This window comes from Alexandromys fortis, unplaced genomic scaffold, assembly GCF_014885135.2.
Source record: "Alexandromys fortis isolate MF-2015 unplaced genomic scaffold, M_Fortis_MF-2015_v1.1 scaffold_159, whole genome shotgun sequence".
In the NCBI taxonomy this organism is placed as follows: Eukaryota; Metazoa; Chordata; class Mammalia; order Rodentia; family Cricetidae; genus Alexandromys; species Alexandromys fortis.
In genome coordinates, this window is record NW_026068031.1 from 2,746,028 (window position 1) to 2,762,911 (window position 16,884).

At 41.6% G+C, this 16,884-nt stretch overlaps 1 protein-coding gene across 3 annotated transcripts; it reads left to right on the plus strand.

Moving 5' to 3' along the window:
* Window positions 1–200: 200 nt before the first annotated feature.
* Window positions 201–11,353, plus strand: LOC126515135 (E3 ubiquitin-protein ligase RNF113A). 3 transcript variants are annotated; one of them, XM_050164508.1, is made up of 5 exons: window positions 3,028–3,098; window positions 3,901–3,962; window positions 5,276–5,341; window positions 6,923–7,066; window positions 9,856–11,353. In XM_050164508.1, exon 5 carries the CDS (start codon window positions 10,103–10,105, stop codon window positions 11,114–11,116), a length of 1,014 nt encoding a protein of 337 aa, XP_050020465.1. In that variant the 5' UTR covers window positions 3,028–3,098; window positions 3,901–3,962; window positions 5,276–5,341; window positions 6,923–7,066; window positions 9,856–10,102; the 3' UTR covers window positions 11,117–11,353. The 3 variants fall into 3 exon arrangements, with proteins under 3 accessions (XP_050020467.1, XP_050020468.1, XP_050020465.1); XM_050164510.1 differs by lacking the exons at window positions 3,028–3,098; window positions 3,901–3,962 and adding an exon at window positions 201–366; XM_050164511.1 differs by lacking the exon at window positions 3,901–3,962 and having other exon boundaries at window positions 2,981–3,102.
* Window positions 11,354–16,884: the final 5,531 nt, after the last annotated feature.

Genomic DNA, 16,884 nt, shown 5'->3' on the forward strand with positions numbered 1-16,884 from the left:
GTGACCCCGCGTCCCGCTGCCCCGCTCCCGCCCTTCCCAGCCTCGCGGCCTCCCGCCCAGCCCCAACCCCGGGTACGCCGCCGGGGCTCGTGCACACTCACCGCGCGCGCCGCCCAGGCGCGGACGCCAGCCTCCTCGGAGCGCTCTCCGCCCCGCCCCTCGGCGCGCCCACGTCACGCGCGTGCGCCCTCCGCGTGCCCTCAACGGCACGGAGGACGTTAGCCCTTCGGCGTGGTGGTTTCCTTAGAGACCGAGTCTGCCCAGGTGGCGGCCACCAGGAGACCACGGCAGTGAGACTCCTGGAGAAGTCAAAATGCCGGCAAAGGACAAGAGGAAAGGCAAGAACAAAGGCAAAGAAAAAGACAAGTAAGCGCGGCGGTGACGCAGAGCAACCCTTTTCCTCGGGACTGTTTGAATCTAGGGCCGCGGCTTTTGAGGACAGCTCTTACGCTGTCCAACTTGGCCCTAGCATCTTGAGAGCGCTCTATTATGAGACTGATGTGAACTGGTGTACTCCATTCTGGCTCTGGTCTGAGTTGTTAAAGTTGTTCCCTGGGCCTTTCAGGAATTCTTTTGGATCAAAGGGAGAACGCAAAAGAATTTGACCAGATTGGTCAGATCCCCCACCTCTAGGTGCCACGAGTTGCCGCTAGAATGTCAACTAAATAGACCTAGTGGGCTACCCCCGTAGTTCCTAAAGACTTTGGAGGCACACATGGAATTCAACACCACTGTATGTGGGAACCGCAAAGGAATCCCTTAAACTTGTGATTATGAAGTGAATTCATTGGAGATAGGTTCAATAAACGCACACCTGCCATCATGTTGCTCTGGAGCCTGAGGCACAAATTCTAGGGCAGCTAGGGCTACATAGGAAGCACTTGCCTCTTAAAAAAAGAAAGAAAGAAAGAAAGAGAGAGAGAGAGAGAGAGAGAGAGAGAGAGAGAGAGAAAGAAAGAAAGAAAGAAAGAAAGAAAGAAAAAGGAAAAACCAAAAAGGTAACTTGTTTGGTGTGTGAGTGTAGCTGAGTGATAGAGTACTTGTGCAGGGTCCTAGGTTCCGTCTCCAGCAGAGTAACTTAGAGCAAGTTATACTCTGTACAGAAAGCTTGAGAGATATGGGAAATACTAAAGGAGAAAGAAAAAATCACCTGTCATCCCACCATCCACAGTTAAACCACTACCATCGTGTTTTCTATTTTATTCCTGTGTAAAATGATAGGCTAATGATTTGTAGACTCCCTACCCATACTCCAAGCATCAAACTCAGGCCTTCTCCTGATAGGCAAGTGTTCTACCACAGAGCCACATCCCTGACGTCCTAACATATATATTCTACAAGGTGACTGAGAAAACAAAATATAACTTCTCGGTCTAGAACATTCTAAAAATTGCTGAGAGCTTCTCGCCTTCCTGCTACCCACAGCCACGTTTTATATTTTTGGCTTTTCATCTTCAGAACACATGAGAACAAGGAGGAACAATAACATACTTTGTATTCCTTGAATATTCCAGGGCTCATTTGAGAAACCCTCCTTTGTTTCTCCAGTAACTTGGTGGTCTTTTTCTTAGAGACAGCTAAGTGCTCGCATCACTTCTTGATCTGTGTGGTCCCAGCTGGAGGCTGTGGAAAGACATTCTATTGCTAGTGTCTAAGTCACACTGGAAAGGGATAGACTGGAGAATTAGGAGTGCAGCTGGCCCGAATTCGAAGAGAACAGAAGGTAGATGTGCAAAAGGAGTAAAGAATCAGGAGTTGAGAGGGTGTGGAAAGCGACAGTGTAAGTAGGAAGGATCTTTTTTTTTTTTTTAAGATTTATTATGTATACAACATTCTGCCTCCGTGTATGCCCGCACGCCAGAAGAGGGCGCCAAATCTCATTACAGGTGGTTGTGAACCACCATATGGTTGCTGGGGATTGAACTCAGGACCTTTGGAAGAGCAGTCAGTGCTCTTAACCTCTGAGCCATCTCTCCAGCCCAGTAGGAAGGATCTTACATGCTTTCGGGAGACTATTTAGAATTCTATTATAGGTGAAACTTTTTCTGCATTATTTATGTAACTAGTGCCTATCATAGGGTAGTGTTTTGTCAATGCTAGTGCAATATTTAGTTTGAAGAAGCTCACCTTTTATCACTTAAAGCTTTGAATCCACTCTTACTGTTTTTCATGGTTCTGGGGATCAGACCTAATATATGGTATTTGTTCTGCTGCTACCAGTTTTCATCCCTAGGGCCTTACTTAAATTTCTTTTTCCTCTCAGCATAAATGATTATGGTGTGCGTTTTCCCTTAAAACCTGGTTTACTGTGGTACAAGCAAGTAAAATATTTAAAATACTTGTTCAAATAATTTGATCATTTGTGCGTGAACTAGCCAAAACAAAACAACAATAACAAAAACTGGGGATGGAGTGGGTGTGGAGACTACAGACATATAAACAAATGCATCCTCATGTAGGAATGTAGCCATAGTGAGGGGAGTGAGCCAAGGTTCACAACTGAGTGAACTAGTAGAAAAGATTAGGATCTGGAACTGTACAGTATTTCCCTAGCATGCTTGAGATCAGGTCTGATACCCAGCACAGCAAAAATAAATGAAGAAATACGGAAGAATGAAGTAAACAAGAAGGTATAGAGCTTTATGGAATGCATTTGGTGTCTTGTTTCCTCTTTGTTGTTCTAGTCCTCTAAAGTCACACCCCAAAGATTCCTCTTCTCTTACGTGAACACAAATGGATCTGTATTTCTCATTAATGCATTCACCCGACGGGAATGCTTTTATGTGCCAGGCAGTGCCAAGCACAACAGAAGAGAAATGGTGCTGATAAAGTAAAGAAAGTCACATATTCTCACTGTCATCTTCTGTAGGAAAGTAGTGAAAGCAGAGGACCAAGTGGTTGAGCGAGCCAAGGCCAATGCCTCTCTTTGGGAGGCCAGATTGGAAGTCACAGAACTCTCTAGGATTGAGTATCGTGATACTTCCCGAAGACTGGCAAAAAATAATGAAGACTTAAAGAAACAACAGTATAAATTGGAAAAAGACACTATGTCTGTATTAAGCTACTTGAAGAAGCAGGATCAAGAGAAAGATAATATGGTAGGTAGGTAGAAAATTGTGAACCCCATAACCTCTCTCTGTGTTTATGTGACATGGTTATATTTTTTAAAGTTTTGTTTTCTATTTGTTTGAGACAGAGTCTTTCTGGCTGTCCTCAAACTTAGACATCTATCTGCCTCTGCCTTCAAATGCTGGGCTTTTTTTTTTTTTTTTTTAAAGATGGAAAGACCTTGCCGGGCGGTGGTGGTGGTGGTGGTGGTGCATGCCTTTAATCCCAGCAGAGGGATTAAATCCCAGCAGAGGCAGAGGTAGGCGGATCTCTGTGAGTTGGAGACCAGCCTGGTCTACAGAGCTAGTTCCAGGACAGGCTACTCTAGTTAGGGTGGTTAGGGTACTCTAGTTAGCCCTTAACTGCTATGGAATAATCCTTTTGTACACTGTAAAGATTTGTCACTCAGATTGATTTAATAAAAAGATGACTGGCTAGTAGCCAGGCAGAAGTATAGGTGGGACAACCAAACTAAGGATGCAGGGATGAAGAAGGGTGAGGTCAAAGGAGATGCCAGAAGACGCCAAAGAAGCAGGATATGTAGAAAATGAGGTAATAAGCCATGAGTCATGTGGCAGAGGGTAGATAAGAAATATGGGTTAATTTATGTATGAGTTAGTTAGTAACAAGTCTGAACGGTTGACTGAGAATTTATAATTCATATTAAGCCTCTGTGTGATTAACTTGGGAGTGGCTTGCAGGACAACTTCCATCTACACTTAACTCCACTTGAAGCAAGCTGTTATTTCAGAATAGCTTTGCTATAATTAGTTTTTTCTTTCTTTCTTGTAGCATTATCTACATCAACAGAGATGAAAGCAGTTTAAAAATACCACTGAGTGATGGCTTAGCAGGTAAGAGTGTGTGCTATTCTTTCAGAGGACCTAAATTTGATTTCCAGCACCCTCATCAGGTAGCTCACAACTGCTTAGAACTCCAGCTTCAGGGATATCTGATGCTTTTTGACCACCAGTGACACCCATACAAAGGTGGCCATATTCAGACACAATACATAATTTTTAAAAAATTTGAAAAAACAACTGACAACTTAAAAATCTATTAAAAAATAGATGGATAGAGAAAATAAAGTGAGGCTGGGTGTGGCTGCACACATTTTAATCAGCACTCCTGGGAGACAGGTAGATCTCCGTGTTTGCGGCTAGCCTAGTCTATATATCCAGTTCCAGGTCAGTCATGTATACATAACAGAACCCTGTCTCTCCCCCTCATCACTCCTCCCCAAAGAGAAAAAGATAATAAGGTTTACATATTTATAAACAATTGGATAGCCTTAACAAAACCATGTAACATGCTACAGTATAGTAAACCTCGGGGACATTATGTTACATGATATAAACCAGTAACATGTGGTCAAATGCTGTATGATTCAAGTCATTTGAAATACATAAGGGATTCAGATTTAAGAAACAAAGTAAAATGTAATTGCCAGAGGCAAAGAGGAGAGGAAAAGGAGAATTGCAAAATGAAAAATTCTAAAGACCATTTAGGTAACAACGAGAACAAGAACCACTTACCTGAGAGCACTTAAAAATGGTTGACAGAGCCTAGTGGTGGTGGCACATGCATTTACTCCCAATACTCACGAGACAGAGGCAGGTGAATCTCTGAATTTGAGGGCAGCCTGGTCTACACAGTGAGATCCAGGACAGCCAGCACTGTACAGTGAAATCCTATCTCAAAAAACCGTATTTAAAAAGAAGAGGTTGCCAGAGTAAATTCAACGTTGTGGTTTTTATGTGTATCTGTGTGTGCCTGAGCATCATATCCATGCAGGAGTCTGTACGGAGGCCAGAAGATATCAGATCCTGGTACTGGAGTTGTGCGCAGTTGTGAGCTGCCATGTGGGTGCTAGGAATTAGGCTTGGGTCCTCTGCAAGAGCAGTAAACACTCTGAGTCACTGAGTCATTTCTCCAGCCCAATGTTGTGTATTTCACAACAACAACAAAAAACGTAATTCTGATGGTAGCTAGATCTCGGAAATGTCAATAACAGATTAAGTATATGAGAAAATCCCTGTCCCTTCCTTCTTCACTGTCTTTCCTGGCTTACTTTCTTGACTATTACATAAATTAATAAATCTTATGAATAGAAATAGGACACAAAGCAATTCTGTGTCACCTTACTCTTGCATTTTATCTTCTACAGATAGAAAAACTGAAACAGCAATTAGTTGAAACAAAGGAAAAAGCCAAAGAAGAGAAGGAAAAATTGGTAAGTATCTACATATACTAATAGTTTACTTATTAGGGAACCAGATTTCTAGTGAGTTTGGTTATTTTAGGCCCAATAAGTGAAGCTGGAAGGAAGCAGTGTATGCCTTTAATCCTAGCACAGTCAAGACTGTTAAACAGAGAAACCCCGACCCAAAAAAATATATAAATAAATAAATGTGAAAAGGGGGGTTCAGAAGCATTGATCCCCAGATCAATCAAAAACAAAACAAAATAAGAAATGAACAAATATAAAACTCATGTACCTGTTTATACAAATGTCCCAAAGTAGCATCTTACAGGGGTATGTGACACACACCAGCTACTTCAAAGGCTGAAGTAGGAGTTCTACTTGAGTCTAGGAGTTTAAATGTTCTCAAGGTCCGTGTCGTGGGCAACATAGCAAAATCTTGTCTCAAAAAACGTGTATATCGAGTTCCAAAATGAATAATAATACTTGGAGTACAGATGCAAGACTATCGGGCTGGGTTGTGTGCTAAAGAGCAAACCCAGGGGCTTCTTCATGCTGGCAGATATTATACCTTAGGTTACACACCGAGACTCACACACACGATGTTTATTTTGATGTATGATACACCTTTATCCCTTACAGAGACTTCTAAATGATATCAGTATAATTACCTTATTACTTAGGGCTTACTACAGTAACAATCTCAGAACACTAATATCACCACCTGTAGATTGCTAGAAGAGTTCAAAATAATGTAAAACTTTTTGAGGGCAGGTGGTTTCTCTCCTAATACATATCAATAAGGGTCTCTGATCAAAACTGCAAAAATATTTCCTCCGTGTGGTGTTGAGGATTGAACCCAGGATTTCATGCATGACACTTCTTTATTCAACACTACTGCTTTTTTTTAAAAAACTAGGTGAAAACCAGGTGTGGTGGCTCATTCTGCAATTCTAGCATTCAGGAGGCTGAGGCAGGAGGATTGCTGAGAGTTCAAAACTAGCCTAGGCTACATAGTTCAAGGGCACAGTAGTGGGAGGCTAAGGAAGTTGAAGGGAAGCAAGTGGGAAGAGCCTGTCTTAAATATAATATGAAATTCCTTTCTGTAAGATTGTGTTGCCAACCAAACACAGAAGCTTTGCATTTTAGAGGTGTCTTATTTGATTTGGGTTTTATTTTCTTCTGGGGTCTGAACCAGGGTTTCACATACTAACCACACATTCTACTTTCTGAGCTACATAGACAAAAAACAAAAAATGCCTGGTGTGGTGGCGCACACCTTTAATCTCAGCACTTGGGAGGCAGAGGCAGGTGGATCTTTGTGAGTTCAAGGCCAGCCTGGTCTACAAGAACAGGCTTCAAAGCTACAGAGAAACCCTGTCTCAAAAATCAAACAAACAAACAAAAAAATTCCTGAATTTTTTTCTTATTTAAGGCCCACTGGCATTATTTTACAGAAATTAAAATTTTATGCAAAAATTATAGCTTTATGCAAAATAGAAGTGGAACAGTTCTTTCAAGAAGATCCATAATGGCTCAGGCCTCAGATAAAGCATGTGTTCTGTGGAACATTTGTTTTTCTTAACTCATTTACTTTTTTTTTTAATACAGGAACAAAAGTATACTATGCAAATAAATGAGTTGGAGGGACAGTTTTATCAAAAAGCCAAAGAAATTGGCATGATTCAGACAGAGTTAAAGACAATAAAACAATTCCAGAAGAGAAAAATCCAAGTGGAAAAAGAATTAGATGAGGTAAATTTCTTTGTTTCTTTTTCTTCTTTTAAAAAAAGGATTTATGGGCCGGGCGGTGGTGGCGCACGCCTTTAGTCCCAGCACTCGGGAGGCTGAGGCAGGTGGATCTCTGTGAGTTCTAGGCCAGCCTGGTCTACAAGAGCTAGTTCCAGGACAGGCACCAAAAACTACAGAGAAACCCTGTCTCGAAAAAAAAATAATAAATAAAAAATTAAAAAAATGATAAAAAAGGATTTATGTATGTGCATATTTGCCTGTATGAATTTAAGTATGCTGCATGTATTCCTGGGGTTGGAGGAGGCCAGAAAAGGATGCTGGATACCCTGGAACTAGACTGAAGGTTGTGAGCCACCACGTTGGTGCTGGAAACTAAACCCGTCACTGAAAAAGCAGTAAGTATTCTCGACCACTGAACTGTCTCTCATTAAGGAGATTGGATTAACAACTTAATGCCCCCCAGAAAAGTCCTCACATTTATTCCTGAGAAAAATCATGATATTTTAAAGAAAAGAAAGGGAAATATTTCATCTGTTGTATATATTTTTATGTTATCTGTATGTCTATTTTCTATATGTGTGTTTGTGTGTGGAGTATATCTGTGTGGAGGTCAGAGGAGGTCATCTTGTAGTCAGTCCTTTCCTTCTACCATGGAGGTTTCAGAGGTCAACTCAGATGGTCAGGTTTGGTGGCAAACACCCTTATCTGCTGAGTCTGTTCACCTGCATTTTTTTCTTTCTAGGCATTGATTTGTGAACTTGGCAAATCTCAGCCAAGGCACCTATCATATTAGTAGTTAAACTACATATATGTTCTTAGGAATTGTCAGTAGGAGAGTTCTACAAGAAAATGTGTTTAGGATGAGAGACATTTTAGGAAAAATTAGAAGGCTGTATGGGTAGGGTTGAATGAGGTGAGGAGCACTGAAGTTTCCTGAAAGGCCTGTTTTATGCTATTTCCTGATTTCCATGGTATAGCTAGGGATAGAATCATCTGAATGCTTGATTAAAGCTTATGAATTTGCTTCCAAATTGGCACATTCATATGGCTGTGCAGGTGTTGTCAGTGACAGACGGTAGGCCTCAGCATCGTTCACCTGGACACTCGGTAAGCTGCTTGGGTGTCCTAGTTATATGTTGGTGGGTAACACTGAGAGTGAATAATTCAAGAGTGTTGCAGAAGCTCTCCTCGTGCGTGTGTGTGTGTGTGTGTGTGTGTGTGTGTGTGTGTGTGGACAGGGATGGAATCCAGGGCCTTGCGTATGCTGTGAAAGCACTCTACTGTTGACCTGGACCCCAGCCCAGCAGCTTTCCTCATGACATCGTTTCAGGCATAGCAACATTTCTGGAGAGTCTCTAAATCAGGCCCACATTTTAGGGGTGGAAACCAGGTTCCATCATTTGAAGATAGTGTCAAAGAATTGTAACCACCACACACCCTTATAACCCTAAGTATACACAGCAGCAGCAGGACTGTTTAGGTTGCTTGAGACACAATCTTGTTATATAAAGGCTGGCCTGGGACTTTATGTATACCCAGACTGGCCTCATGCTTGTTACAACATCCCTGCCTCAACCTCTCAGGTGCTAGGATTACAGGCATAAGCCTCCCAAATTATTTTGTTTTCACTTTTTTTCCTCAGATTTTATTTTTAGTTATGTGTATAGGTGTTGGGGTGTGTGCACATGTGTGCATGTACCCAAAGAGGCTAGAAGAGTTTTGGAGCCTCTGGAGCTGGAGTTATAGGCAGTTGTTAGCCAACTGATGTTGGTATTGGGAACTGAACTCGGATCTTCTGCAAGAGCAGTACATGCTATTAATTGCTGAATCATCTCTTTAAGCCCCATCTAAATCTTATTTTGAGAAGGGTCTCATGTAGCCCAGGGTGGCTCTGAGCTGCTCTTCTTGCCTCTGCCTCCTATGTATTGGGATTACAGGAATGCCTCAATTCCATTAGGAATCTTTAAAATATCAGTTCTGATGATCTGATCACTTCCCTCAAGAATCTATATTTCTCAGCTGTAAAGAGCATATTGTCTAAGCAGCCTAATATGTAAGTTAAGACTGTACACCTATCTAATTTTAATTTTTTGTTTGTTTGTTTCTTTTTTTTTTTTTTTCAAGACAGGGTTTCTCTGTATCTTTGGAGTCTGTCCTGGAACTAGCCTGGTAAACCAGGCTGGCCTTGAACTCACAGAGCTCCACCTGCCTCTGCCTCTCAAGTGCTGGGATTAAAGGCGCGTGCCGCCACTGCCCTGCCTGTTTTTGTTTTTTTTGAGACAGGGTTTCTCTTTGTAACAGCTCTGACTGTCCTGGAAATCATTTTGTAGACCAGGCCAGACTGGAACTCAAAGAGGTCTGACCTCTGTCTTGCAAGTGCTGAGATCAAAAGTGTGCACCACCATGCCCAGTTTAAATTAAATTTTAATCTTTTATAACAATACACTTACACCAATACATGGTCTTTTATCCATTAATTTACCCAAATTGGATATTCACGTAACTTTAAGTCTTCTCCTTTATTTGTGCTTGAAGTCAGAGCCTTGGGCATGCTTGACAAGCAATCTATCAGCTACACTCCAGTTCTGTCTTTCTTGCTTTGTTCAGAATATTTTATTTTAATAGATTTCTGATAGATCTCTATCCATTAAAATTTCTCCTAGCCTTCAAAGGCTTACCTTAAATGCACTTTCTACCCAGGCCTTCCCCTAGAGTCCTGTTTAAGATTCCTTCTGTCTTCCCATGGGATTTGATACAGAACACATCTTGATTTACCTTATCTTCCCTACTAGATTGTAAATTCTTTGAGCCGGAAATTTTGTATTCATTGCAAAACAAGAAGCACAACAGCATTTAACTAAAGACTGAGGGCATCTTTTTCTTAAACCTTTGCTAACTGGTGCTTGCGCTCTGACGTTCTCGGCCCCAGCGACCGACAGAGTGCCGCTCTGTAGTGACGTAGCTGCGAATGACGTAGTATCCTGCGCCACCCAGCATCCCGTAGAAACTGCTAGCCGTTTCAGCGCTCCGAAGTCGAAGATGGCAGAGCAAGTTTCTCAGGGAAAGTCGGCGGACCAGGTGTGCTCTTTCCTCTTCAAAAAGCCCGGGCGGAAAGGGAGTGCTGGCCGCCGGAAGCGGCCAGTGTGCGACCCCGACTCTGGGGAAAGCGGAAGCAGTAGCGACGAGAGCTGCGCAGTGGTGAGACCAGAGAAAAAGCGGGCCACCCACAATCCAATGATTCAGAAGACGAGCGGCAGTGGTAAACAGAAGGCGGCCTACTGTGATCTGAGCAGCGAAGAGGAGGAGAAGACCGAGAATGAGAGTCTGGGCGTAGTCTACAAGTCCACGCGCTCGGCGAAACCGGTGGGGCCCGAAGATATGGGGGCGACAGCTGTCTACGAGCTGGACACAGAAAAGGAGAAAGACGCACAGGCCATCTTTGAGCGCAGCCAGAAAATCCAGGAGGAGTTGAGAGGCAAGGAAGATGACAAGATCTATCGTGGAATTAATAATTATCAGAAATACATGAAGCCCAAGGATACGTCCATGGGCAATGCCTCCTCCGGCATGGTGAGAAAAGGCCCCATCCGTGCCCCTGAACATCTACGTGCCACCGTGCGCTGGGATTACCAGCCTGACATCTGTAAGGACTACAAGGAAACCGGCTTCTGTGGCTTTGGAGACAGCTGCAAATTCCTCCATGACCGTTCAGATTACAAACACGGGTGGCAGATAGAACGTGAGCTTGATGAGGGCCGTTATGGTGTCTATGAAGATGAAAACTACGAAGTAGAAAGTGATGATGACGAAATACCATTCAAATGTTTCATCTGTCGCCAAACCTTCCGAAATCCAGTTGTCACCAAGTGTAAGCATTATTTCTGCGAGGCCTGTGCGCTGCAGCATTACCGTACCACTCCACGCTGCTATGTTTGTGAGCAGCAGACCTATGGGGTCTTCAATCCCGCGAAAGAGTTGATTGCTAAACTGGAGAAGTATCAAACAGCAGAGCGTGGTGCTTCCAACACCCCAGAAGACCCTGATGGAGTCTAATTGCCATCACTTAGGTTTTCCATACTTGTCAGATCTCAAAGTACTTTTTGTTTTGGTCACCTCAAAAACCAACCATAATTGAAGGAATATTAAATTTTCTAGGAAGAGTATCCAAGTTTTGTTTTATGTAACAATGCTGCAGATTAAATCAGTACAGTTGACTTGTGGAACTCTCAGACTACCATCCTGTGTATAGCTATACATTCTAAGTTAAAATAAATTAATAACTAGTTCATACTCTAGTGCCCTGATGTGGTTTTTCTTTTTAAAAGAACAATGTCGCCACCTATTGGAGAAGTAGGTTTTAGACATTCCTCAGAGGGCTGTTTAGGAACACTTAAAATTCAAGGGCAAAGTTATTGCCTTACTGGAAAAAAACCAGGGCAGTTCTGTGGAATCTCAAATGTGAAAGAGGTGAAGCAGAAGTGAGGGCCCACATAGTTAAAATTGCAGTGTCTGTGTTAGGTGAGAGCTTTTTATCTGTGCAGACTTGTAAGAGTCTGAAGACACTTAACTTAGGAAAAGGAATTCAAGTCATGTATTTTAAAGAAGACACTGAAAGTGAAATGAGTGTTTTGTTGTGTAAGTATGGTGTGTGTATGAATGCTTCTGCCTTTGTGCAATAAGAGAGGTCAGAGACAACTTTGTGGAGTCACCTCTAGGCACTTTTACTTATAAACTAACTTAGGAAGTTGCCAGCCTGTGTGACAGACGCCCTTACCCTTTTCCTCCTGTGTCATCTCACTTGCTCTTTGTTTGGGGTTTTGACACAGTCTTCCTGTGTCTCAGACTGATCTACAGCTCAGTACCTATTCCAGGCAGGCCTTGAATTTGGGATTTTTGCCTCAGACACACAACTGCTGGGCTTACAAGTGTGAGTCACTATGCTCAGCCAATAATTTTCACCATAACTTTTGTTTGTTTATATGTGTGTAGAAGTCAGAATAGAATTGGGAGTCAGTTTCTTCCACTGTGTGACTCCTTGGTACCTTTACCAATTAAGCCATTTTGTTGACCCCACTAATTATCTTTTGAAAGATTTTTATTGATATATGGGTTTTGGGGAGTCTTATGATGTATCAGAGCTCCATCTCTAGACACCTGGGTGGGGAATATCTGAACCATACATTAACTGGCATGTTGACATTAATTTTGAAAGTGTGACAAAATAAGCCGTTTCAAAACTCAAATACAAACAGAAAGAACATCTGAAAGAAATAATAAAATGGAGATTTAGTGTATTAGGGGAGATTATAATAGGTGAAGATAACATTATGCCATTAAATGTTTATTGTGCTAAATGCTTTACTTGTGTTGTTTAAATCTTACCTGTATTGGGTACTTTTCTCCTTGTGAAGAAGACTTGTGACAAAGCAACATTTGGCTTACAATTTGAGTGCAGTTCATCCTGATGGGGATGTATCATGCTGGGGATGTAATGGCCTCAAAAATGTGAAGAAGCAAAGAATGAGAAATGCTGGTACTCCATTTGCTTTCTTCTCACATTCAATCCTGGACCCAAAACTAGTGAATAGTGCTGCCCACACTTGGGGTGGTTCTTCCCTTGAGGCGAACCTTTCTATTTTTAAAAGATTTTGTGTGTGCTTGCGTGTGTATTAAGTATATCTGTGTTTGTATGCCCATAGAGGCCAAAAGAAGACGTCAGATTGCTATTAGCTGGAATTATAGGCAATTGTAAGTCACCAAACGTGGATGTTAGAAACCAAACCTCTGGAAAGATATTAAATTCTTGTAATCACTTAGATATCTCACCAGTCACTGAACCTTCCTAAAAACACCTTCATAGACACATCCAGAAGAATATTTTTATGGGGACTTTTTTTTTGATTCTTTGTTTTGTTTTTGTTGTGACAGGGTTTCTCGGTCTGTCCTGGAACTTGCTCTGTAGGCCAAGTATAATTTACAGAGATCCACTTGCCTCTGTCTCCCCAGTGCTGGAATTAAAGGCGTGAGCCACCACATGGGCCTGAGATAATTGTATTATTCTTGTTTCCCCTTTTTCTTATGCGTGTGTGTATTATGTTAGTGTGTGTACATGTATGTGGAGGCCTCAGGTGGGAGGGAATCTTCCTCAATCATTCTTTCACCTTATTCTTTGAGGGAGTCTCAATCAAACCCAGAGTTCCTGATAAAACCAGTCTTCCCTGGCTAGCTTCCTCTGAGGATTCCTTGCCTTTCATCTTCCAGCTGGAATTATAGGTGGGTGGCACAGCACCTGTCATGCACAGGAATTCTAGGGCTCTGAGCTGCTTCTCTTGCTTGGAAGTGCTTTAACTGCTGAGCAGTTATCATCTTTATAGTTGCAGACTATGTATTTTGTGACTCCGTATTTCGTATATCTTAAGAGAAAATATCTGAATGCCCTGGGAATGGTTACTCATGGAAAGTCTTTAAGAAACTCAATCCAATCTGGTAAATCTATAGTTAAGGAAAATGTGCTCAGAGGAGATGACATTTGATTCTGTGTTTATGTTTCAAGAATATATGATATACAATGTATCTTCATGATTTTCTATGAATATGTCCCATTCAATCTTTGAGCCATTTTTTTTCTCTCTTTTTAGCTGAAAGAAAATTTAAGAAACTCAGAGAAAAATCATCAGGAGACTCTTAGAAGACTAGAAAGCAGATTTTTTGAAGAAAAGGTATAAAATATTAGTGTTAAGAAATGCTTTGTTTACTAGAAAAAAGTATGTTTATATGCATTCTGAGCATTCCAACATTCCATTGGTATCATCTAGAAAATGTTATCAAGAAGCAGAAAATAAATGTAGTGGTATGCACTTAAGATGCTGAGGCAGGAGGATCTTGAGTCCAAAGCTAGCTCTGAGCTAAGACTTGTATCAAAAAGAAAAAGAAAAGAAAAAGAATAGAATACAAATGAGGAAAAACAATCTTTACATTCTTTAAAACTCAGTGTCTAATTTTTTACAGTTTTTTGTTTTTTGTTTGTTTGTTTGTTTTTGTTTTATTTTTCAACACAGGGTTTCTCTGTAGCTTTGGAGCCTGTCCTGGAACTAACTCTGTAGACCAGACTGGCCTCGAACTCACAGAGATCCACCTGCCTCTGCCTCCCGAGTACTGGGATTAAAGGCACTGGCCACCGCTGCCCAGCTCCTTTAATTTTTAATTCATACATAAAACCAAAGTTTAACTTGGTGGTAGTGTTGCACACCTTTAATCCCAGCAGTCAGAAGGCGACAGAAACTCTAAGACACCCTCTTCACTTTCCCTGGCCTCCATAACTACCATTTCTATCTCAACTCCCATGAGTTTAGCTATCTTCCATTTACCTATTTTGTGGTGCTGTGATTAAACATAGGACATTACACATGATAAGCAAGCACTCTACCACTGAGTTATACTTCCAGCCAGAAGTCAACCTTTGTGTTTGTTTGTTTGTTTTTTGAGACAGTTTCTCCGTGTAGCCCTGGCTGTCCTGTAACTCACTCTGTAGACCAGGCTGGCCGCTAACTTACAGAAATCGGCCTGTCTCTGCCTCCCGAGTGCTGGGATTAAAAGTTTCCTCCACTGCCTGGTGGAGACCAAGTTTTTTAGAGTATACTTCTGAGGGAAATCACACAGTCTTTCTGTGCCTTACTTATTTCACTTAGCACAGTGAGCTATAGTTCTGGTAAAGCTGTCATAAATGACCAGATTTCACTCTTTTTTATGACAACAGCATTTCAACATATATATACACATATATATGTATATATATATATATATACATACCACATCTATTCATCAGTTAGTGGATAGGCACTTAGGTTGTTTTTGTCAGAGTCTTGAAATATCCTCAAGAGGGATTGCCAAGCTGGGTGGTGGTGGTGCACGCCTTTAATCCTAGCACTTGGGAGGCAGAGGCAGGCGGATCTCTCTGAGTTCCAGGCCAGCCTGGTCTACAAGAGCTAGTTCCAAAGCCACAGAGAAACCCTGTCTCGGGGGAAAAAAAAAAAAAAGAGGGACTGCCAACTTGTGATGGCTTAAGTCCTCAGCCTGGTATTTCCCTCTTTTTTTTTTATTTGTTGTTGTTGTTTTGAGATGGGATCTCACTATGCAGCCTCTACTCACCCAGAACTCAAAATGTAGATGAGGCTGGTCTTGAACTCACAGAGATTCCTCCTGAATGCCTGTTATTATAGGTGTGTGCCATCATGCCCTGCACATCCCACAATTTTAAAATGAGTGACTTAACATGTTTCATTTAGCAAAACATCTTCCAGCTCTGCGTGCTAAGTCTTGCCCTGCTTTATGGATATGCCATTATGCTAGCTTGCTTTTCTGTTGCTCTGTTAATCATCATGAAAAAACAACTAGGGAAGGAAAGAGGTCACAGAACAACCTTGAGAGAAGTGAGGGCAGAAACCGAAGCAGAGACCATAGAAGACTGCTTATTGGCAGGCTCAATCTGCTAGCTATTTTTCTTTTTCAGTCCAGGCTCATAGCAGACTCAGCCCTCTTACATGAATTAGCAATCCAGAAAATGCCCCACAGACATGACCATAGGTCTGTCTGAGAGAGGCAGTTCTTTAATTGAGGCTCCTTTGTTCCAGGGGTGCCAAGTTGACAACCAAGATTAGCCATCATAGTTACATTGCTGCCTCAGTGAAAAAATTTTAAATTATTTATAGTTATATATATATAGGTGTTTTGCCTGCATCTATGTTTGTGCACTTGTGTGCCTTGTACCAAGGCTAGAAAAGGGCATTGATTCCCCTAAACTTGAGTTAGAGACAACACTGCCATATTGTGTGCTGGGAATTGAACCCCAGGCCTCTAGAAGAGCAGCCAGTGCTCTCAACCACTGAGCCTTCCCTCCAACCCCATATTATCCTCTAGCTGCCTTTTTTATCCAACAGTAATTAAGAGTTCTTTATATCAGGTCACATGAACAGGAGTATTTTTTAAAATCTATTTAATTTTATTTGTATGTGCTGAGTATATGCATGTTTAGGGGTCTATGGATGTTGGAAGAGGTGTCAGATCCCTGGAATTGGAGTCATAGATTGTTGTGAGCGACCACGTAGGTGCTAGGAACTGAACCCAGTCCAGCGCAAGAGCAGTAAGGGTTTTTAAGCACTGAAGAATCTCTCCAGCTCCCAAACAAAGAACTCTGTTTGATGCTGAAGAAATTATTTTGTGATATGAAATATTTGTTTTAGAAGTATGGTTTTGCATCCTTAGTCATCAGAGAAATGCAAATCAAAACAACTCTGAGATTCCATCTTACACCTGTAAAAATGGCCAAGATCAAAAACACGGATGACAACTTATGCTGGAGAGGTTGTGGGGAAAAGGGAACACTTCTGCATTGCTGGTGGGAATGCAAGCTGGTACAGCCCAATTAAATGTAAGTATAGAAATTTCACAGAAAATTAAAAAACAACCTACCTCAAGACACAAAAATACAACTTTTGGGTAAATATCCAAAGGATGCTCAATCGTGCCACAAGGACATGTGCTCAACTATGTTCATAGCAGCTTTGTTTGTCATAGACAGAACCTGGAAACAACCTAAATGCCCCTTGATCGAAGAGATGATAAGAAAAATGTGGTACATTTACACAATGGAGTACTACACAGCAGAAAAAAATAACGACAGCTTGAATTTGGCAGGAAAATGGATGGAACTAGAAAACATTATTTTGAGTGAGGTAACCCAGACACAGAAAGACAATTATCACATGTACTCACTCATAGGTGGTTTTTAAAACATAAAGCAAAGAAAGCCAGCCTACAAACCA

Excerpts from the sequence above, each read along its gene's own strand:
- LOC126515135 (XM_050164510.1), top strand. The coding sequence starts at position 10,103 with ATGGCAGAGCAAGTTTCTCAGGGAAAGTCGGCGGACCAGGTGTGCTCT.